General features: G+C 34.3%; 3 protein-coding genes across 14 annotated transcripts in view; 1 reads left to right on the top strand and 2 right to left on the bottom strand.

Annotated features, from left to right (window-relative positions):
- LOC147383886 (uncharacterized) overlaps positions 1-14,387 on the top strand; it is a 29,302-nt gene extending 14,915 nt beyond the window's left edge. For 7 of the 12 annotated variants that reach the window (XR_015172752.1, XR_015172754.1, XR_015172753.1 and 4 more), the window contains 5 exons: positions 325-433; positions 540-650; positions 11,864-11,936; positions 13,830-14,018; positions 14,152-14,387. The gene's annotated coding sequence lies outside the window, so the exon portion shown is untranslated. Of the gene's footprint in view, positions 1-324; positions 434-539; positions 651-11,863; positions 11,937-13,815; positions 14,019-14,151 lie in introns of all 12 variants that reach the window. The other 5 variants (XM_086425918.1, XM_086425922.1, XM_086425919.1 and 2 more) reach the window with 3 other exon arrangements.
- On the bottom strand, positions 7,847-11,894 carry LOC147383887 (calcium-dependent protein kinase 20-like). Its single transcript, XM_086426220.1, has 4 exons — positions 11,850-11,894; positions 10,316-10,462; positions 8,595-8,828; positions 7,847-8,000 (listed from the first exon to the last, which is right to left on the bottom strand). The coding sequence occupies exons 1-4, from the start codon at positions 11,892-11,894 to the stop codon at positions 7,953-7,955; spliced, it is 474 nt and encodes a 157-aa protein (XP_086282346.1). The 3' UTR covers positions 7,847-7,952.
- Positions 14,388-15,047: 660 nt separating the features above from the next.
- On the bottom strand, positions 15,048-17,559 carry LOC147383885 (NAC transcription factor 29-like). Its single transcript, XM_086425915.1, has 4 exons — positions 17,204-17,559; positions 16,799-17,022; positions 15,961-16,176; positions 15,048-15,389 (listed from the first exon to the last, which is right to left on the bottom strand). Exons 1-4 carry the CDS (start codon positions 17,358-17,360, stop codon positions 15,189-15,191), a joined length of 798 nt encoding a protein of 265 aa, XP_086282041.1. The 5' UTR covers positions 17,361-17,559; the 3' UTR covers positions 15,048-15,188.
- Between the last annotated feature and the right edge of the window lie 5,165 nt (positions 17,560-22,724).

The following is a 22,724-nucleotide window of genomic DNA, read 5'->3' as shown; positions in this document are numbered from 1 at the left end:
TTTGCCAAAGGTATTAATGATGCAAGAATAGTAGAATAAGTCGATAATGTTTTGATGATCTTATGCCATTAGGCAAAATATGTTGTGAATATACAAAGTTAGATTGGGACTATGAGGGTTCCTTCAATTGCTAACTCTATTTTATAGTCGTATTTGAAACCAAAACACATGTATTGTGGTTCTAATTCTGGAAGAGAACTAGGCAGATGATGAATCTGGATGAACTATTTCAATTTATCCAAAGACCTATCGTATTGAACTGATAATACATATTTCATGTTGTTATAAATGTTGATTTTATTGGTATGTGAGTTGTGTATGTAGGCAATACAAGTTGGAGTTGCTAAAGTTCTTTCTATGATCTGCATCATTGTAGAAAATTGCACAATCATATTTGTTTGGTGATGTATGCCTTGTTTTAGATGAGATGCAGGTATAGTATTATATTTGAGCTTATTCCATCTTCTTGAGTGTGTAAATACCATTGTCTAAACCAACTATTTCTGATTTAATTTCACTGTCAACTGGTTGTTTTTCAGATTTAAGATTTAAGGTATTCCGTTTATGACATATTATGTGAGGAAACACCAAGAAATGAAGATTTATTTATTACTATTGTCAAACTTCTCACTTGTGCGGCACGTTATCAGGTTGGTTTCTTATATTCAATGATGTTTGGATTATTAGTTGTTCAATTTCATCAGTGGTAGGTGAAATTCTAATATTCATAGTATAGTTCTAATATTCATAGATCAAATATGCTTTTATTTCTCATTTTTGTTGATGTATATTTTTTTAATTAATATTAATTATCCCTCTATAATATTGCCTAGTTTGACATGCCAGGTTCTTATTCATCACCTGCATCACTAATTTGAAGTTTCATCGTTTTATGTTTGTTCAGTTTCTTTTACCTGATGTGTCATTTCCTTTATGTTGGAATGATGACTCAAAATTTATTTTTTCATTATTACTGTTAGAATATTTTCATAAAACTTTGAGTATCACCAGCACCCGAAGTTGTGCAAAATAATACTGATAAATGTTATGAATTCTTAGTGTTCCAGCTTTTGTTATAGATTTGTTTATAGTCAAGCAGTGTTGATCATTTTCTCATAAGCCACTTCCAGATTGCTGCTCTAGCTTAGGCGAATTGAATTGAATTTTTGGTAGATTTTGGTGGTAGTGGCAGGTGTAGTGGTGTGTTTATTGTATATTTGTTTTTAATGTATGCAGGTTGGAGGACATAGGTTTAAATGTATATATATATATATTAAACAAAAAGTGTGACCTATTGCAGCGGATATTAATATCCGCTGCTATATGTATTATTATTATTATTTTTTTAAATGATCTATTGTAGCGGATATTAATATCCGTCGTTATAATTGTTCTATTTTAATTTTTTTTTTAAATTGGCCTATTGCAGCGGAAATTAATATCCGTTTCTATATGTATTCTATTTGTTAAAAATTGACCTATTACAACGGATCTTAATATCCGCTATTATATGTATTATATTTTATTTGTGAAAAAATTGACCTATTGCAGCGAATATTCATATCTGCAGCTAAAGATATTACCTGCAACAGCAGAACAAGTTATCCGCTGCTATATTTAGCGACGGAGGCAACAACGTCGGGTCTTGGTTCCGCTGCTCATAGCCGCAATAGCTTTTACCGACGGAAAAAATACCCTTTAGTAGCAGAAAAATCCGTCACTGTACATAAAAAATGTTGTAGTGCGGTTTCATCCAAATTTGTAAACAAGGATCTATCTCCAGACATGTGATTACTTGAGCCACTATCTAAGTACCACATGTTAAAATGACTATCTTCTACGGCATGATAAGCCATTAAAAGAGCAACTTCTTCTTTTTCAGCGAAATTGGACTTCTCTCCTTTCTCTTTATATAACTTAGCCATACAAGTTGAATTGTAATGGTCATACCTGTGACACCCGTAGCACTTGATATTGGACTTATTACTGGATTTTGATTCCTGGACTCCTACATTGGGATTATCCCTGCCACGTCCAGCTCCATTGCCATGACTAGCACCTCTTCCTCGTCCCCGACCAAAACCTCTCCCTTTAGAATTTTTATGGCTCGAGAACAAGGCTTGTTCGGACATCTTATGTTGGCTCATTCCCTACTCATGAACCACTATAGAACTCTCCAATTCATCGATGGAGAGGGTATCCAAATCATTGGATTCTTCAATGGAACACATCACATATTCAAACTTTGGAGTCATCGACCGCAAAATCTTTCTCAATGATGACAATATCTGTCATTTTATCACCATGAATACGCATCTTGTTTGCAATAACCATCGTTCTTAAGAAGTACCCAGAAGCGGTCTCCCCAGATTTCATACGAAGAGTCTCAAATTCTGAATGAAGAGCTTGAAGATGCGCACGTTTCACCTTGGCTGTTCCATGATACTTTTTTTTTTCATAGAATCCCAGATTTCTTTGGAAGTATCTCTTGCTAGAATCGTCTCCAAAATCGACCAATCAATGGTTTGAGAAAGAAAATTCTTAGCCTTCAAGTCCTTCAGCCATCTCTGCTCTAACTCAGTTTTCTAAGCATTTGTCAATGCTCCTAGTGCTTCTGCATTTACTGGTTCACCGACACCAGATCAACAATGCTCCGATACTCCTTTGACCTCAGAAAATTCTCCATGAGCATACTCCAATGGTCATAGTGACCATCGAAACGAGGAATAGAGGCTTGCACAAAATACGCTCTCTCAGCCATTGAAACACAACAAAGTCGGCTGAACAACAACTCTCCTAGCTTGCTGAAATCACCAAACCTAGCTTTGATACCAGTTGTAGGCCTGTAAAGAACAGAGTAGAGGTAGAGTATAACACCCGTGAGTGAGGCATCATGATTAGCGAAAAAAGCTACATGGTCAACCGAATATCATCACAAGGTAACGAGCGTTTAAAGATTTTTGGATGGAGATAATCGACTACCAGTTCTTTCTCGGTTGGAACAAATTTGAAACCAATAGGTATTTGAATTGTCATGTTTGATTGAAGACAGATAAAGAAAATTTCTCAGAAAATCGGATGGGATGATGAAGAACAAGTTGGAGTATTTATACTTACTGAACCTTTTCTTTCGCTAAGGAAGCCGCATAGAGGAGAGGAGTCCTTATTTCTTCAATGTTTTTCTCCATAGTCCATGAACTGTCTACATGACTACATCCATTTTTTTTCGTTGACTTGCGAGCACAACCACTCGCCCTTACCAACACAGTCACAGCTAAGATGAATTTGCAGCTTTAATAATTTAGATAAGGGTTACTATTGCCACACCAACTTTTACTAACACCACACTAACATCTTTTCTTTATAGTCCAAAATGGCCTTGTAGTAAAGAAGCATGAGCAGGGATGCAAATGGGTTGGGCTTGGATGTGCAACAAAACCCAAGACCAAGCCCCAACCCAATCATATTTAGTCTAGGACTGGGCTCGGGGTACTTGAGACATTGACTATTAAGGCCTGTTTCTTGAACATATGTATATATATATGAGAAATGTTCAGCACCCTAAGTTTTACCACACACTTTAACAAACATTTTTTGTCCTACATGGGTTAGAAGTTTTGGAATGGGCTGATTTTTGGTGAGAATGATCTCTATGATTAGAAGATCATCCTCCCCAAAAATCAGCTCATTCCGAAATGTTTAGCCCCATGTTTACAAGTTGAAAAATCGTGGACCGTCCATTTTTTGTAAATCATTTTTGATGGGGTTAGAAGTTTTGGAATGAGCTGATTTTTGGTGAGGATGATCTCCTCACCATAGAGATCATCCTCACCAAAAATCAGCCCATTCTGAAACTTCTAACCCATGTAGGACAAAACGCGTTTGTTAAAATGTGGTAAAACTTAGGGTGCCGAACGGGACCATATATATATATATATATATATATATGGGAAATGTTCAGCACCCTAAGTTTTACCACACACTTTAACAAACGTTTTTTGTCCTACAAGGGTTAGAAGTTTTGGAATGAGCTTATTTTTGGTGAGGATGATCTCTATGATTAGAAGATCATACTCCCCAAAAATCAGCCCATTCCGAAATGTTTAGCCCCATGTTTACATGTTGAAAAATCATGGACCGTCCATTTTTTGTAAATCAATTTTGATGAGGTTAGAAGTTTTGGAATGAGCTGATTTTTGGTGAGGATGATCTCCTCACCATAGAGATCATCCTCACCAAAAATCAGCTCATTCTGAAACTTCTAACCCATGTAAGACAAAACGCATTTGTTAAAGTGTGTGGTAAAACTTAGGGTGCCGAACGGGACCCTATATATATATATGGGAAATGTTCAGCACCCTAAGTTTTACCACACACTTTAACAAACGTTTTTTGTCCTACATGGGTTAGAAGTTTTGGAATGGGCTGATTTTTGGTGAGGATGATATATATATGGTCCCGTTCGGCACCCTAAGTTTTACCACACACTTTAACAAACGTTTTTTGTCCTACATGGGTTAGAAGTTTTGGAATGGGCTGATTTTTGGTGAGGATGATCTCTATGATTAGAAGATCATTCTCCCCAAAAATCAGCCCATTCTGAAATGTTTAGCCCCATGTTTACAAGTTGAAAAATCGTGGACCGTCCATTTTTTGTAAACCATTTTTGATGGGGTTAGAAGTTTTTGAATGAGCTGATTTTTGGTGAGGATGATCTCCTCACCATAGAGATCATCCTCACCAAAAATCAGCCCGTTCCAAAACTTCTAACCCATGTAAGACAAAAAACGTTTGTTAAAGTGTGTGGTAAAGCTTAGGGTGCTGAATGGGACCCTATATATATATGGGAAATGTTCAGCACCCTAAGTTTTACCACACACTTTAACAAACATTTTTTGTCCTACATGGGTTAGAAGTTTTGGAATGAGCTGATTTTTGGTGAGGATGATCTCTATGATTAGAAGATCATCCTCCCCAAAAATCAGCCCATTCTGAAATGTTTAGCCCCATGTTTACACGTTGAAAAATCATGGACCGTCCATTTTTTGTAAATCAATTTTGATGGGGTTAGAAGTTTTGGAATGAGCTGATTTTTGGTGAGGATGATCTCCTCATCATAGAGATCATCCTCACCAAAAATCAGCTCATTCCGAAACTTCTAACCCATGTAAGACAAAACGCGTTTGTTAAAGTGTGTGGTAAAACTTAGGGTGCCGAACGGGACCCTATATATATATATATATATATAATATATATATATATATATATGGGAAATGTTCAGCACCCTAAGTTTTACCACACACTTTAACAAACGTTTTTTGTCCTACAAGGGTTAGAAGTTTTGGAATGAGCTTATTTTTGGTGAGGATGATCTCTATGATTAGAAGATCATACTCCCCAAAAATCAGCCCATTCCGAAATGTTTAGCCCCATGTTTACATGTTGAAAAATCATGGACCGTCCATTTTTTGTAAATCAATTTTGATGAGGTTAGAAGTTTTGGAATGAGCTGATTTTTGGTGAGGATGATCTCCTCACCATAGAGATCATCCTCACCAAAAATCAGCTCATTCTGAAACTTCTAACCCATGTAAGACAAAACGCATTTGTTAAAGTGTGTGGTAAAACTTAGGGTGCCGAACGGGACCCTATATATATATGGGAAATGTTCAGCACCCTAAGTTTTACCACACACTTTAACAAACGTTTTTTGTCCTACATGGGTTAGAAGTTTTGGAATGGGCTGATTTTTGGTGAGGATGATATATATATGGTCCCGTTCGGCACCCTAAGTTTTACCACACACTTTAACAAACGTTTTTTGTCCTACATGGGTTAGAAGTTTTGGAATGGGCTGATTTTTGGTGAGGATGATCTCTATGATTAGAAGATCATTCTCCCCAAAAATCAGCCCATTCTGAAATGTTTAGCCCCATGTTTACAAGTTGAAAAATCGTGGACCGTCCATTTTTTGTAAACCATTTTTGATGGGGTTAGAAGTTTTTGAATGAGCTGATTTTTGGTGAGGATGATCTCCTCACCATAGAGATCATCCTCACCAAAAATCAGCCCGTTCCAAAACTTCTAACCCATGTAAGACAAAAAACGTTTGTTAAAGTGTGTGGTAAAGCTTAGGGTGCTGAATGGGACCCTATATATATATGGGAAATGTTCAGCACCCTAAGTTTTACCACACACTTTAACAAACATTTTTTGTCCTACATGGGTTAGAAGTTTTGGAATGAGCTGATTTTTGGTGAGGATGATCTCTATGATTAGAAGATCATCCTCCCCAAAAATCAGCCCATTCTGAAATGTTTAGCCCCATGTTTACACGTTGAAAAATCATGGACCGTCCATTTTTTGTAAATCAATTTTGATGGGGTTAGAAGTTTTGGAATGAGCTGATTTTTGGTGAGGATGATCTCCTCATCATAGAGATCATCCTCACCAAAAATCAGCTCATTCCGAAACTTCTAACCCATGTAAGACAAAACGCGTTTGTTAAAGTGTGTGGTAAAACTTAGGGTGCCGAACGGGACCCTATATATATATATATATATATATATATATATATATATCAAAAAATCCCCTTTTTATAGAATATGGTCCATCTAAGACTCGCTCTATAAACATTAATCTAAAAATATTTTTTTAAAATAATTTTTTTAAAAAAATGTAAGAATTACCCTTTCAACAAATTGCAATTGTGAATTGTTTAAGAGGTCCACCTTTTGGTGAATATTTGAGATACCTTTATGTTTTAAATTTGATTTTTGGTGTGTAGGTAGACCAATGTAAGGTCTTAACACTTCAATCTCTGTGAATCAACTCAAAAACTCACTAGTCAACCCACAAATAAAAATATAAAAATATGAATAATTAAAAATAGTTTTCTAATATTTAAAAAAATATATTTGTGAATATTTTAAAATATATAAAATGTTTATGAATAATTTAAAATAAATAAAATTATATTAATTTTATGTTGGGGATGATTGAGGATGATCATGATCATCATTAATTGATTTTTCGTGTATAAGTCGACTAAAGTAAGTTTTTAATTTCATAACATAAAGTATGTAAAAATAGTTTTAAATAACTAAATAAGCCATTGAAAGGGTAATTTTGGTATTTTTAAAAAATTACTTCAAAAGTCCTTAGACTAAATTTTTAGAAAGTGAATCCTAGATGGTCCATATTTTCGAAAACACGAGCCCTTATCGTCATTGTCCCTAATTTTGTGGGCGATTTACCAAAACATGTGATGAAAATTGAAAAATTACTAAATTGCCATGCTGAGTCTGAGTCGGTAATTTTAGTTTTTGTTTTCGGAATTAAACTGTACTATAAACTCATATAAGAGCATGGTCCATTATGGGTTGATTTAGCTAATTTTAGAAGTGGTTATGCTATTTTTAGAGGAAAATTTAGCTAAATTAAGCAAAATTAAAACTTTTTTAAAACCAAAATTAATTTGGTGGTTTTTTAAATAGAGAGGAACTAATCCAACAAACACAAAGTAGGATAAATATTTGATCAAAAGGGAGTGTAAACCAAATTGAAATATTTACAATCACAATCAAAACCTCCCCAACCTTTTAATTCTCTCTGACTCTTTCTTCTGCATTCTCACTTAAAACAAATAAAGATATAAACATTTAGACACATGTGACATCCTCACCCAATCCTACTAATTTACCAGAAAAAAAAAAACTAAATTAATAGTTCGAAACACAAGAAAAATGAAAGAACGAAGAAGAAATAATTTTGTAATACCAACAAAAATAAAAGGATTTTTTTTCACAATTAGTTTTTTGTTTTTTTTTTTTTTTTCCGTGTTTCATCTAACCCTATAGGTTTACTTGCAAAGATCCGTCCTTCATTAACTTCAAGCTGAGACTATTGAACTGTTCTCGTGAATATTGCCTTGACGCTTTCCTCCAATCCGTTCACGCCTTCATCATTGCGGTAAACTCCTCGTAGCTTATATGCCCATCCTGCAAATTACAAGAATGGGCTCATTATGTATGTTACGATGATATATTCTTACGCTCGATATCGGGGACAATTGAACTATACATCAAGTTGTCCTCACCATTGGAATCAAAATGGTAAAAATTAATCCAACACTACAAATCATGTGAAAAGTTGGCCTAAAATAACGGTTTAATTGAGCAATCAAGATTGTTTAACTCTATGTCAACTTTTCATGAGATTAGGAATGTCTGGGCATAATTGATTTAGAGAGTTTCTATTGCCACACCAACTTTTGCTAACGCCACCTTAAGATGTGTGCTAATTCTTTGGTGACTTACATAGAGAGTTACTAATTGCCACACCAACTTTCTATGTGCAATTCTTTGGTGATTTACATAGAAATTGGTGTGGCATTAGTACAAGTTGGCATGGTAATAGCAACTCTCTTTCCATATGAATTGGGCTGGCGTTAGCAAAAGTTAGTGTGGCAATAGAATCTCTTTTGATTTATAGTCGAGATGATCTTCATTGTATGGAAACCGTATGTACAGTTCGATTGTCCAACATGATCTCCATAACGACCTCACAAACAAGAGATAGAAGATAACACTAACCTTGTCTGTGTCCACATCGCAAAAAATAGCATTGTTGACGTTCTCATTGTTCGGGTCCATCTCATCGGCAAAAATATCGCGTAGTTCATCGATTTCTATGTACCCGCTTTCATTTTGATCAAAGAATGCAAAGGCTTTGTGAAGGTGATCATCATCATTGCCCATCTTTCTAAGATGAATTGCAACCGCAATGAACTCTCCATAATACAGAGTTCCATTCCCATCTACATCAGCCTGAAAAAGACAGCACTCAGTACTTCACCATAAACGAATAGGTTCATTGGTTAAGAAAAAGAGAGCTACTACTAGCACCCCAAGTTTTACTTATTACATCCCAATTTCTTAAATTATTTATCGTACCCCAATTATAGATTAAGAACACACTCTTCAAACGTTACAAAGGTTTGGTTCAAACTATAATCTCAACATTATAAAACATTATAATACTCGTTGAAACAATTTTAGTAGTTGTTTACAATTATGATTAGGCTCATATAAAATCCTAAACTCAAAATATAGAAATCTAGCAAAAAATATATAAAAATGAGAGAGTTTCCATTAGCACCTTACTTATTCTCAACCATTCACTTATTTTCTTAATTTTTAATTGGGGTGTAATAAGTAAACGTTGGGGTGCCAATGGCAATTCTCTTAAAAAATACCAACAAAGGTCTTAAAACTGCATGTTCATTATCCTTGAAAGCCGTTGTAGCAAGTAATTTAAAAAAACATATTAGATATCATCATTAACTTATCCGTCAGTAAAGATGCTTAATTAAAAAAGAATAAGATTCAAAAAAGGGCTGCAACTTGGGCGGGCAAAACCTGAACCTGTTGAGTTGAATCCGACCTTGGGTCATGTCTGGGCATAGTTAGCTTGGGTTCGACATCGGGTTTGAGCAACAAAAAATAAATGCCCGACTCAAATCGGGTTGTGTGTGGGCACAGGTATCGGCCAACCCGATTTGCCCGAACTTGAACCTGAACTTAATATAATTATAATTTAAAAATATGTCTTATCTTGGTTTCTTTCATACTCATAGATCATATTTCAATATGTATGCTTTTACTTATCTATGTATCAAAATTAATGTATGATTATTTTCATTAGATAAATAATTGCTTTGTTTTCAATGTAATTTTATGTTGTCATACAAATATTACAACTTTAAATGTTTCTTATTTTCTTGAAAATTGTGATTATTAATAGAAATATTTGCTTATAATTTTAATCTTAAATTTGCTTATATATGTATATAAACTTTTGTAATACATTTTTAGGAAAAATAATTGTAAATTATAAGTTCTTTTACACACCACTTATCTTTATATAAACCCTTACCAATACTAAATTACCTAGTGTTAATGAGGAATGAATTAACCCAACTTGACTAGGGTTCGGGTTGAGCATTTCATGCTCGAGGTTGCGGGGTTGGGCAAGGCACCCTAGTTCAAAACAGAAATATAGAATAAAAGTCACGGACTCACGGTTATGCTCTCGAGCTACTAAAATGAGATAAAAAGCCACTAAGCAGAAGGGAGTGAGAGGAAAAAAAAAAAAAAAAGCTTCTATTAACGCACAAACTTTTACTTATAACACACCAATTTATATGTAAACAACCATTTGATTTCAAAAGGATAAGTGTGTTGTAAGTAAAAGTTGGTGTGCCAATACAATCTCTAAAAAAAATCTTTTTTGTTGAGTATAAAATGTTCCTTACAGCTTCCATTAACATCCGAACATCGGCATCAGGGATCTGATGGCCGATCTTATGCAGTCCAACTTTCAGCTCTCCAACGGTGATCTTACCATCGAACGTCTCCTTTATGCCCGCAACTTCCTCTTGTGACAAATGCTCAGTGATAACCTGTTGAAGTAAAATACAAAATCCTTTTTAAAGGAAACATCCACTACGTGAAAATCGTAAAAATTGTAAAAAAAAATTGTTGGGCTTCGCCCGACGAATTTTAAAAGCTCAATTTGACAGCCAAGGGCTCACGAAATCCAGAGAAATCTGCGCAACTTTTCTTCCCTATATCTCATCTGCGTTTTGTCCCCTCTCTCTCTGGTTCGCACTCCCTCTCTCTGCAATTTTTTCCCCTCTCTCTCTCTCTCTCTCTCTCTCTCTCTCTCTCTCTCTCTCTTTCTTTGTCTCCCTCGATCACATCTCGCTCTATATCTGATCGATCTCTCTCTGTATTTGATCTTTTGAACTCACAACACTAAAAATGATGGAGTGAAGATGAGATCTAGGGTTAACTGAAGCCTTAAAGTGATCTCTCGATAATTCCTTCAAGAGCACTGAAAACCCTAGAATTGGATCCCAACCTTCCACACCTCTGCAACCTAAATCTTCTACTAATTCTGATAATTTCACAACTTCTTCAATTTCGTTCGTTTTTTTACTCATTTTAGAGATCTGATTTAGTTGATTTGTCTTTCTGATTTCGAATTCGGATCCTAGGGTATCATGAATTCTTGTTTGGATTAGTTTTTGTATTAGAGATCCGCAATTGAGAAAATCGGTTGTTTCAAAACGATTCGGAATTTTGATTTTGTCTTGAAGAGACTACTAATTGATGTAATTTTGTTCCACTTATTTCAGGTTTTTCTTCAAGATATTTCCAGATCTAGAAGTTTAATTGTTGTTGAAATCTGGATTCTGAAACTTAGGGTTCATGTATTTATGTTCTTATTTGAGTATTCATAATATAAATAATTTTTGATGATATGTTGAACTTGGTTGGCTGTAAAATTTGGTACAACATGCTTGTTAAATTATTTTTCTGAAAAAATAAGGAAATTGTTACAGGAAAATAACTAATGTTATCATATGGTAGAAATATGCTTGCAATGCTTGATACTAGTGTCGGTGTTGTACAATCTTTGACCCACACATGCATTAGTAGTTAAAAAAGTGTGGCTTTTCTCTTATTCACAGATTTCAGTAGGAGTTTCCAATGTCCTTTAGGGCCCAAATTGCTAATCTAATTAATATAACACAATCAGAGTATTGTAAACTGATTGAACTACCACCCAGGAAGGTACTAGGAAGAATTTGGAACTTCATATCCTACATATAAACATCATATTAGCAATGAGGAGTTGAGAAAACATATGGAATTTTGAAGGCCAATCTTTCTAGAACATTTTGTATCATTAAATTTCCATCTCCCTTGTTTTCTAAGTGTTCACGGTGCTTAGCTCGTGTACCTAATCAAAGCTTTACAGTGATGGATCTTTCTAAGCTTCACACCTTCCTTTGCAGACCCTTGTGCTTGATGAATCTGCTGCCTCATATCTTCCTTCAGATACTGAATAGAGAGATGAAAAAAGAAGAAGTATGTTTCCTTTTGTTTCTCCTCTGTTTTGTTTTGATTTATGTATCATAATCATATTTATCTTTATAATTTTCTCACATTGGTATTTGTTTTTTTTTAATAGCTTCTTCTTGGGTTTGATGTGTTATTATATCTTGTAGTAGACTAGTTTAGATCACTGGAGAGAGTAGAATACACAATTCAAGTTCTAAGCCTACATTTTGCTTTATTTTTTTGGTGTGAAAAAATCCTTACATGTTTCCATGAGTTTAGACTGAGAAATGCATGAATAAAAGTTATGATTTGTTCAAAACCCAAATAGAGTTACTGATGTTCTATTCCCAAAATAAGAACTATAGGTACATTTGGATTTTTATTTATTTATGAAAATTGAGTTTTCTTTGACATTGCATTTGGGTTCTGCTTAAAAGATTAAAAATCTTCATCATTCTTCATTCTTGACAGGGCAATTGTAGATCACTAGAGAGTGTTATACAATAGCTCAAGTTCTCAGCTACAGTTTGCATATTTGGTTGAAATCCTAATAGAGTTATTGATGTCCTATTCCAAAAATAAGCACTATAAGTGATTTTGGGTTTTGCTTAAAAGCTCACAATAATGGCTATCAGAGCAAAGAGAAGTTTTGAACTTGAGTTTTCTTTCACATTGCATATGGATTCTCTGATTGCATTTGGGTTTAACTTAGAAGTTCACTACCTTTATTATTTCTGATTCTTGACAAGGCAGGCGGTTGTTAGGACATAGGTAGGGCCAAAATAGAAATGACATTGTGGCTTCAATTGGGAAGAGAAACCAAAATAGTCATTGAGAGTTTCCTTCAAATAGAGAAATTATAATCACTAAGATTTTGGTACAAAATGAATAGTTTTTGACTCTTTGCAACTGCTTTAAATTTGAGTTTCGAGCATGCTTTAAGGGATTGGTGGATCTCATGTCAAGTTGTCCTTTGGTGAGTCGAATTTGGCTAAACTTTTTTTAACTCGGTTTGACCTGCCTGTCTCACACTTATTTAGTTAAACTAGAATTTTAACTTGATTATAGATATGACTCAATTCCAACTTAAAGTAATTTTTATGTGACTCGGTCTTGATACAGCCTTTGGAATCGCTCAAGATTGGTTTGGGATCTTATGGAACAGTTGATTTGAGTCAGGATTAGTGCTGGACAATCTGAATCCTGATTCTGTTTTTATAAACCATGTGTTTTTGTTGTTGTTGTTGTATTGATAGTCTTAGTAATGACACCATTAATTAAAAGTAATGGCCAGGAAATTCCCAAAATGATCATTTTCATTACCAGAGTTCAATTATCCAGAAGGATGGAAAGATTGGAGGATGTTGTCCATGGAACTAGAGTTTGACGGTTAAAGTGGAGGTTCTTTTCAAGTGACGTGTAACCAATGCATCCCGTCCCGATCAAATCAAAAGAAAACTTTATAAGATGACACTAAGACGTGTCAAGCCTGTCACATCAGGGGTGTTGATTGAGTATGCCATGTGGGTCAGTCAGATTATCATGATTCTTAAAGAAACATGATAGGAGTAGACCCAATAGATGATAAACTATGGGATGGATGAGTGGAACAACTAGAAATGAATGCATTCTTGAAAATATAAAATATAGGAATAGACCCAATAGATGATAAACTATGGGAATGTTGATTGAGATTGCTCTTTCACATGTAATGAAAGCCGATTACAACCTCAATTAGAGGGAATGCGGAAGTTGAAGGTTCTAATTTCTAACAAGAGCAAGAGAAAGATGAAAAAGAAGTGGATTGCAGTAGTGAGATCTGAGATAAAAATACTCTTATATATGTTGTGTTTAGGGTGATGATGATTATTGTACTTGGCACATTCAAAAGTAATGAATGTTATAGTATTATTGTTGCAGGAAAATCTGATTAAAATTTATAAACTATACAATCATTAAGCATCTAACCATTACACCTCATGATGCTGCTGAATCTTGAGGCACCCGTCGACATGCTCTCCGAAGCTTCAATAAGTTTGCAGTTGAGACTAATAACATCAAAGTCGTGCTCACAGTGATATTGTTCGAATCCCGTGTCTCGGGAAAGAGGTGTGTATTTCTAATTATCTACGTTTCCTTTTTCTTCCACAAATGTCCATCTTAATTTGTCATACAATTTTCATGTGACATAATTCCAATCTTTTGCATCCCTGATAAATTCACTGTAAATGACGACGTGTAGGGTGGTGAGCGATGAGGTTCAAGTTGTTGCAGGGGTATGGAAGAGAGGAGGGAGAGAGTAGTCCTACTGTTTCCTCGAATCTTCCTTCAGATATACTAAACTGGATAGTAAAAACAATTTTTTTTTTTGTTTTGCTCCCTTTCTATTTTGTTGTGGCTTCTGTGTCATGTATATATTTATTGTTAATTTTCTCTCTATGGTTTCTTTTGTGCTATATAATTAGGTTCTCTCTCTTAGTCTAACTGATCTTCAACTTGAATATTATTTTTTCTAATAATATATTTTTTTTATGGAGAGGAAGATTCATACTTCGAGGTGCCAATCCCATCGAACCAAAGCAACCTAGGAATGAGTGAACTATAGAAAACAGGTATAGGTGGAGACACAAAACCATGTAGTTGACTTGCACAAGGTCAAGTAGGTGGGATGAATGGCAAAGACAAAGAGTAAGGAGATGTCTAACATGGAAAATTTTGAGGTCCAGGCTTTTAATTTCCCATGGGTAGCATTGCATGTGTCTGGTATGATCTCTGTGTACTGACTAGCAAAGGGGAGAAGGTTGCCCTCAGCTGACGGGTTGAGGGCGACTTATAGGATGGGGCCAAATTCAAGCAGGAACTACCCTTGATGTCCCACCCTGCCCCATCTAGAGAGACAGAGAGAGAGAGAGAGATGGCTGCTAGGAACAATTTTGGTTATGTTGAGAAGGATACATGGATTTCTTATTATGTTGTGTAGTTTATCGAGTGATTTTTCTTTCATATTTGAAATGTTACGAAGATTTTATTTTTCTAGTACTAATATGCTGTACATTAAGAAAAAATCGATTGAGATGGTTTGTTCACCAACAAAGGTTGAATATTGTCCCAAATTAAAGGAGTGTACAAGTTGTGAAAGTTTTATAAAGAATGAGAGGAAAGCTCAAAAGAAAGCAAATTGAGATAGTAATGTTGGATATGAACACTTGCAATCAGGTTCTGTTTTTTTAAGTCCATTCTCCAACAATTTGATAGTCCAGGGCCGTCAAAAAAAAAATTCTACAAGAGAATATTTGACGGTAGGGTCCGCCAAATATGGGCCTTTTTCACATAGTGGTCGCTGCTGATGTTTTCTGGCAAAACATCACTGAGCTCTTGGGAATTGTAATAGGAATGAAAGCTGGTTGGTCCCAGGTAGAGTTCGCAGTCGACATCATTTCTGGAGCTGCCCAGGTCTTCATCCATACATGTCTTCATAAACTGCAAATCAAACAACAGGGGGAGTTGTCATAGCCGTGTAGATTTTGGGACAATTATAATAGAGAAATTTACCAAAACAGTAAGGTTTTATAATTAATTACCAAAACGGTAAATTATAGTAATTAATTTTGAAAATGGTAATTTTACCGTTTTTGAAATTAATATTTTTTACCAAAACGGTTAAAACAGTCAAATGTAAATTTTTTTTACCCGAAAATATCATTTTTTGTTTTACATATGTATTTACCATTTTAACCTTAGAAATAAATTAAAATCCAACTAAATCTTTCTCTTCTTTTTAACCTTCCCAACCCTAAATGGAAATGTGAAAGAGGAGAGGATTTTTTCGTCATTTTAGTCAAAAAATAAAAAAGGGTATTTTCGGTAAAAATATTTACATTTTACTGTTTTTATCATTTTGGTAAAAAATATTAATATTGAAAACGGTAAAATTACCGTTTTCATAATTAATTGCTATAGTTTATCGTTTTGGTAAATAATCGAAATGTGGTGCATGTTTTGGTAAATTTTTTTTTTGATTAAGTATAATCTAGTGATGGGAATTATTCACTTGTTGGGAATTGTCCAGGGGAGGAAAGAGGGATGCTTCAAGAAGGGTGTCGGGCAAAACATTATTGAGCTCTTGGGAAATGTTCGGGCCTTCATCGACTTGGATCCCCTGCAACTCAACTGGGATCTCTCCTTTAGTTGATGAAGTATGTTTTTTTGATTTAGATTTGCTCTTGTGAATCTTACATATCACCCAGTCCTCCTCCAACTGCCCTTCCTAAAATTAAAATAAAAAAATAAAATTAAGAATGAAAGAAGCAATTAAGATTTTGTGTTTTATATAATATATATAATATAAAGGCAAATTTACCAAAACATGCATCACATTTTGACTATTTACCAAAATGGTAAACTGTAGCAATTAATTCCGAAAATGGTAATTTTACCGTTTTTGGAATTAATATTTTTTACCAAAATGGTAAAAACAGTTAAATTTAAATTTTTTTTACCGAAAATACACTTTTTTATTTTTTTAACTAAAATTACGAAAAAAAATCCTCCTCTCTTTCATATTTCTATTTAGTGCTGGGAAGATTAAAAAGAAGAGACAGATTTCATTGGATTTTAATTTATTTTTAAGGTTAAAATGGTTAATACATATGTAAAACAAAAAAGGGTATTTTTGGTAAAATTTTTTTTTACATTTTACTGTTTTGGTAAAAAATATTAATGCCGAAAACAGTAAAATTACCGTTTTTGAAATTAATTGCTACAGTTTACCATTTTGGTAATTTATTATGAAAATTCTACCGTTTTGATAAATTTCTCTAATATATAAATAATTTTACCTACGCAGATGAATAAAACAGAATATAGAGAGAGCAATGGTTAATAATTACCTTATTCTTGTCAATTAGTTCGTATTCATCCATCAACCACTGGGTTTCATTTTTTCCTTTCATGTACTTCAACAAATTCTTCTTCCCAACTTTCTCTTTGTCATTGCAGATATAATTACTTCTGGTACTGCTCCAGTTCCCACCAGCCACAACACGATCTGAATAACTCCCATTTGGATACTTTTTCTTTCTCAAAGTGAAGAAGTAAACTCCAATCTCCGAATCTAATTCAATTAATTAAACAGACTCTTTTTAAAATACACCCAGAGAGAGAGAGAGAAGTTGGGACATTTTTAAATATCTTAAAAGAGATCTAAGGGCGGGCAGAGTTAGAATTGTAAAATATTATAATAGTTAACACACTTACTTGTTTAAAAACACAAACCCATCAATATAAGAACATACCAGAGAGTTGCTCAGGGTTGAGTTGGTAGATATTCTTTACAGGGATAATATCATCACAAGGTAACAGACATTTAAAGATTTTTGGACGGAGATAATCGACTACCAGTTCTTTCTCGGTTGGAAGAAATCTGAAACCAGTAGGTTGTTGACTTGTCATGTCTGATTGAAGATAGATAAAGAAAAGAAAATTTCTCAGAAAATCGGATATTCAATTGGGATGATGAAGAACAAATTCGAGTATTAATTTATAATCTAGCTAAGGAAGCCGCATAGGGGAGAGGAGTCCTCATTTCTTCAATGTTTTTCACTTTTGAAAGCCGCGTAGGGGACAGGAGTCCTCGTTTCAATGTTTTTCACTTTTGAAAGCCGCGTAGGGCAGAGGAGTCCTCATTTCAATGTTTTTAAAATTTTGTTTTTTACCATACGTCTGAAAAAGACAGCACTGAGTACTACCCATCAACATCAGCCTGAAAAAGAAATCAACCATAATTATAAATAATAAAAAAAATAGTATTATGACCTCAAAATTTACATATTATATTATAGAGAAATGTTCAGCACCCAATCATTTGCCCAATCATTTTTGTCTTACATGAGTTAGAAATTTTATAATTTTTGGTGAGGATGATCTCTCGTAAAAAATCAGTCCATTCTAAAATTTCTAACCCCATCACAATACTTTATAAAAAATGGACGATCCACGATTTTTCAACCTATAAACATGGAGTTAGAAGTTTTGGAATAGACTGATTTTTGCTGAGGTGATCTCCTCACCATAGAGATCATCCTCACCAAAAATCAGCCCATTCCAAAACTTCTAACCCATGTAAGACAAAAATGGTTGGACAAATTGTTGGGTAAATGATTGGGTGCCGAACAGGACCTTACATTCTAATTTCTTAAATTATTTATCGTATCCTAATTAAAGATTAAGAACACATTCCTCGAAAATTATAAAGGTTTGACTCAAACTATAATGGCAACATTATAATACTCATTAGTAATTTTTAGACCTGTCAACGGATATGTATCCGATCGGATACTACTATATCCGAATTCGAATCCGAAAAAAAAATACTATTCGAATTCGAATTCGAATCTGATCGGATATCCCTAATAAACATTAGAATTCGAATCCGAAAAACATATCGGATATCTGATAATATCCGATTCAAAAAAAAAACCTGCAAAATACCATCGTCTTCGATCTGTCGGAGTTCGCACAATCGAAACCCCCGAAAAATCACTCCGACTGGTTCGGAGAGAGAGAGAGTGAGTGAATATGTACCTGTAATCTCGTCGGCCGGAGAAGATGTGTCGGAGTTTGCACGGTCGAAACTCGAAACCCTCAGATTTTATCCTAAAAAATCATGACTGGTTCGAATCAGATTGGAGAGAGAGAGAGAGAGAGAGAGAGAGAGAGAGAGAGAGAGAGTGGTACCTGATGATCGTCGGCCGGAGAAGACAGTGTTGCGGAGTTCGATCGAAATTCATCGTTCCGGTTCCGAATCCGTCCCTGTGGTTTGTCTCGTCTGGTTAGAGAAGATGAAGTTTAAAAGAAAACATTTCGTTGTATAACACGAATATGCATCACCATATATACATATGTAAAACTTTTGTTGTAAAACATAAATACATGGTATATATATTATATCGGAGCGGATATTATTGAATCGGATATCGCGATATCCGAATTCGTATCCGAAACGCATTCGAATATTTAAATGACATCCGAATCCGAATCCGAAATCCGAAAATTTCGGATAATATCCGATTTTTCGAATTCGAATTCGGATTTCGGCTATCCATTGACACCCCTAGTAATTTTAGTAATTATTTACAATTATGATTAGGCTCATATAAAAATTCTCCACCCCAAAGAGTCAGTTTTAGTGGCTTGTCTGGTCCTGGACATCCAGTTAGATGTCATCCATATTCGACAACCATTTTGTCAATTTTCCACCCCAAAAGTCTAGAAATCGTGCCTCAGTCATTTTGGTAATGTGTGTTTGTCAACCACCAAGGGAGACTTGCCTTTTGATATCTATCTATAGATATTAAAAGTAACATAGAAGTATAGGAAATAGACAGTTCCATAAATAACTAGTAACCACTAAAATTTTATTAAATACATCGACCTCTTATTAATGAATAATGAAGAATTTATGGAAAAGATTACGTTATTCTCCACAATTACAATTTTGCTTATTTCACATGTATTATAAAACTTCAAAAGAGGACACATTTCTAAATATATGATGAGTCTTGTTTTCTGATTCCCCCTCAACTCTCTTGACATGGCATGTGCATAGAATCATAGTTTTGTTATTTTTTTTAAGGATACACTACTACACATATTAAAGGGGATGCACAATTGTGTATCCCAAGAAAAATTATGATTCTATGAGTATTCCACATCAAGAAAGTAGAAGGAAAGTATGTCATAGGGGGAGTCAGATTATAATTATTCATATATGATATTCAAACAGTTTTTGAATGAAAAAGAGTTTAAAAGCATTTATTGCAATTAAATAATCGTTCAATGTATGTTTGAGAAGAAATTTCAACTTAGGGGAAATGTTGAAATGATCATAAACAAAAGAAAAGCATGAAATTTCAACTTAGGGGGAATGTTTGAGAAGAAATTTCAGTTTTTTAAAAGTCAAATTTCTATTGAATTAACTTTAGCTAATTTTTCACTTTTGAAAGGAAGCCGCATAAGAGGAGAGGAGTCCTTATTTCTTCAATGTTTTTCACTTTTGAAAGGAAGCCGCATAGAGGAGAGGAGTCCTTATTTTTTCAATGTTTTTCCTCCAGGAAAATGCTGAAATGACACAGAGTATTTACTGTTGAATCGCAAAAAGGCGTTCGACATCTAAACCTAGAATTTCGGTGAAAGAAAGTATTTTTAATTATAATTTATAAATCCTTCTCATAATTGAAAAAGTTGACTGACTTTTCGAAATCCGAATCCACTTAACATTTGTCGTTACGTTTCATTTCATGATTCCATCAATTTTCTTCTTGACTGATCTCTCAAAATTGATGAAAATGGAGTTTTTAGTTCAGAAACGAACAGATCAAGAACTTGATTTTTCTTATCTTATTTTTTATTATTAGAAAATCAATTTCATGTAGAAAAAATTCTTGATATATGGCTATTTTTACTACAGCCAAGCCCAAGACCAATGTAATTGTTTTAAGGCCTGAAAACAATTCTTGATATATGGCTATTGGGCCTAATAACAACAAAGCATAACAGCAATGAGGTGTAAAAGCCCATTGGGCTAGTATGTGCGTGACTGTTCCGATACTGGAGTGAAACCAAGAGAAGTTGTCTTTGCAAGATTCAAATCTTACTAACTTAGTAAGAGTCAAATCTTACTAAAGTTGTTGAGCTCACACATATGACACACCCAACGTTGAGGGCCAAATAATTGGGCTCAAAGAAATCGTTGATGGGATTAACTTTTCTGTTATGGTATAGCCCATGAGGAAGGAAGAAAGAAAAATGTAGTCTTGAACTTGTGGACTTCAAAGGCTAATACATGGGCCACGTTAGTTTGTTTTTGTGAGCTTAATTGAAATTATCCGATGAAGTAGTCTTCAAGGTGTGGGCTTTGAAAGCCAATACATGGGCCACATTGGTTTGCATTGGATGGAGTTTAAATGATAAATATCATGACCAATGGTTATCTTGCGTCACGATCAATTTTAATTTGATCTTCATCAACAAGATCATCATAGTAAATACTCGTCCAAAATCTTTGATATTGAAACTAAGAGGGGTTCATAGTCAAGCAGCCCAACAATTATTTCTAAGTGCTCTGAATGAAGTATTGATACTACCTTCGGGTACATGCATGTACCAAATATATGGATTTAATCTCATGTATCTCAACAATGAGAAAGCTAAGTATACTAGGGTTATGCATCTTCATGTGGGTTAAATTGTTCGTAAGGATCACCCATCCTTTAGTGAAAAACGTCTTACTACAAGGTTCCAAAAACACGTGGCAAATCCTTCTAAACTCGAAGCTTTCACGTGTTAGCCGACATAATCAAGGATACCTCATCCTCAACCTCGCATTCGATGATGCATCCTTGAGGGGGCATTTGTAGGCACCAAAATTTTGAGGAGGCCTTTACAAATTTTATAAATAAAAATCCCTAATTTTATAATGGGTCTCAAATCCAAATTGAGTTCATTAAATGGGAACGTGCCTCTTACAAGCCTGGATTTTGGGCTTTCGCAGATAAGGCCCATGATCTAAATAAAAATCAAGTGATCCACATATTAAATATTGGGCCTCAAACCTAAGTAAATGAGTTTGGCCCAATAATGATCCATAGAATCCTTAAAATTGGATTTGGACAAATTTAGCCCTTTAAACAAATCAATTAAACCTCTTTAAGTTGGGGTATAATTGGAAAGCTAAATTACCTTAAGTCTATAAATACAATAGCCTTTTTCATTGTGAGGGGATCTGGATCACTTTCTCTCAGAAGACAGAAGCTCTCTCTCTAGAGAAGAAAAAGATCTCAAGTCATCCTCTAGAGACAAAGCAAGGTTCTGCAGAGATCCGGACTCCGACTAAAGAGAAGATCAAGCATAAAGCCCTTCTCCGGAAGTCAAGAAAACATTCTCAACCTATAAAACGCGAAGCACGGAGAAAAAAAGATTTACAAAAGCCTTTAAAGAAGATCAAGCACAAAGTAAAGACAACGTCAAAGTATCCTTCTCAACTGATAAAGCGCGAAGCTCGGAGAGAAGAAAAGCTACATACGTCATCATCACTATTTTGTACTTGACTGCCAATCAGAGGAAACACTGAGATTTGTATCTCCTTTTCATCAAAAATCAATAAAATCATTTGCGATCTTAATTTCACGAATCTCGCGGTAGATCCGTGGAATTTTATTGTCGACAGGGATGATTGATGATGACCATGATCATCATTAATTGATTTTTCGTGTATAAGTCGATAAATGTAAGTTTTTAATTTCATAATATAAAGTATGTAAAAATACTTTTAAATATTTAAATAAGCAATTGAAAGGGCAATTTTGGTATTTTAAAAAAATTGCTTCGAACGTTCTTAGACTAAATTTTTATAAAGTGAGTCCTAGATGATCAATATTTTCAAAAACACGAGTCCTTATTGTTATTGTCCCTAATTTTGTGGGCAATTTACCAAAACATGCACTGAAAATTGAAAAATTACTAAATTGCCACACTGAGTCCGAGTCTGTAATTTTAGTTTTCGTTTTCGGATTAAACTGTACTATAAACTCATATAGGAACATGGTCCATTATGGGTTGATTTAGCTAATTTTAGAAGTGGTTATGCTATTTTTAGAGGAAAATTTAGCTAAATTCAACAGAAGTAAAACTTTTTTAAAACTAAAATTTGTTGGTTTTTTAAATAGAGAGGAACTAATCTAACAAACACAAAGTAAGATAAATCTTTTGATCAAAAGGGGGTGTAAACCAAATTGAAATATTTACAATTACAATCAC

Source organism: Akebia trifoliata, chromosome 15, assembly GCF_017979445.1.
Source record: "Akebia trifoliata isolate Shusen 1 chromosome 15, ASM1797944v1, whole genome shotgun sequence".
NCBI lineage: Eukaryota > Viridiplantae > Streptophyta > Magnoliopsida > Ranunculales > Lardizabalaceae > Akebia > Akebia trifoliata.
The sequence above is the reverse complement of the archived record's forward strand: the minus strand, read 5'-3'. Positions and strand labels throughout refer to the sequence as shown.

Coding starts and splice junctions, on each gene's coding strand:
- LOC147383887 (XM_086426220.1), bottom strand. CDS start 11,894: ATGAGGCAGCAGATTCATCAAGCACAAGGGTCTGCAAAGGAAGGT. Junction 8,829..10,315: donor TTCGGATGTTAATGGAAGCT/GTAAGGAACATT, acceptor TGTCTTTTTCAG/GCTGATGTAGATGGGAATGG. Junction 8,001..8,594: donor GCGATGTGGACACAGACAAG/GTTAGTGTTATC, acceptor TGTAATTTGCAG/GATGGGCATATAAGCTACGA.
- LOC147383885 (XM_086425915.1), bottom strand. CDS start 17,360: ATGACAAGTCAACAACCTACTGGTTTCAGATTTCTTCCAACCGAGAAA. Junction 16,177..16,798: donor AACTAATTGACAAGAATAAG/GTAATTATTAAC, acceptor TTTTAATTTTAG/GAAGGGCAGTTGGAGGAGGA. Junction 15,390..15,960: donor CCCTGGACAATTCCCAACAA/GTGAATAATTCC, acceptor TTTGATTTGCAG/TTTATGAAGACATGTATGGA.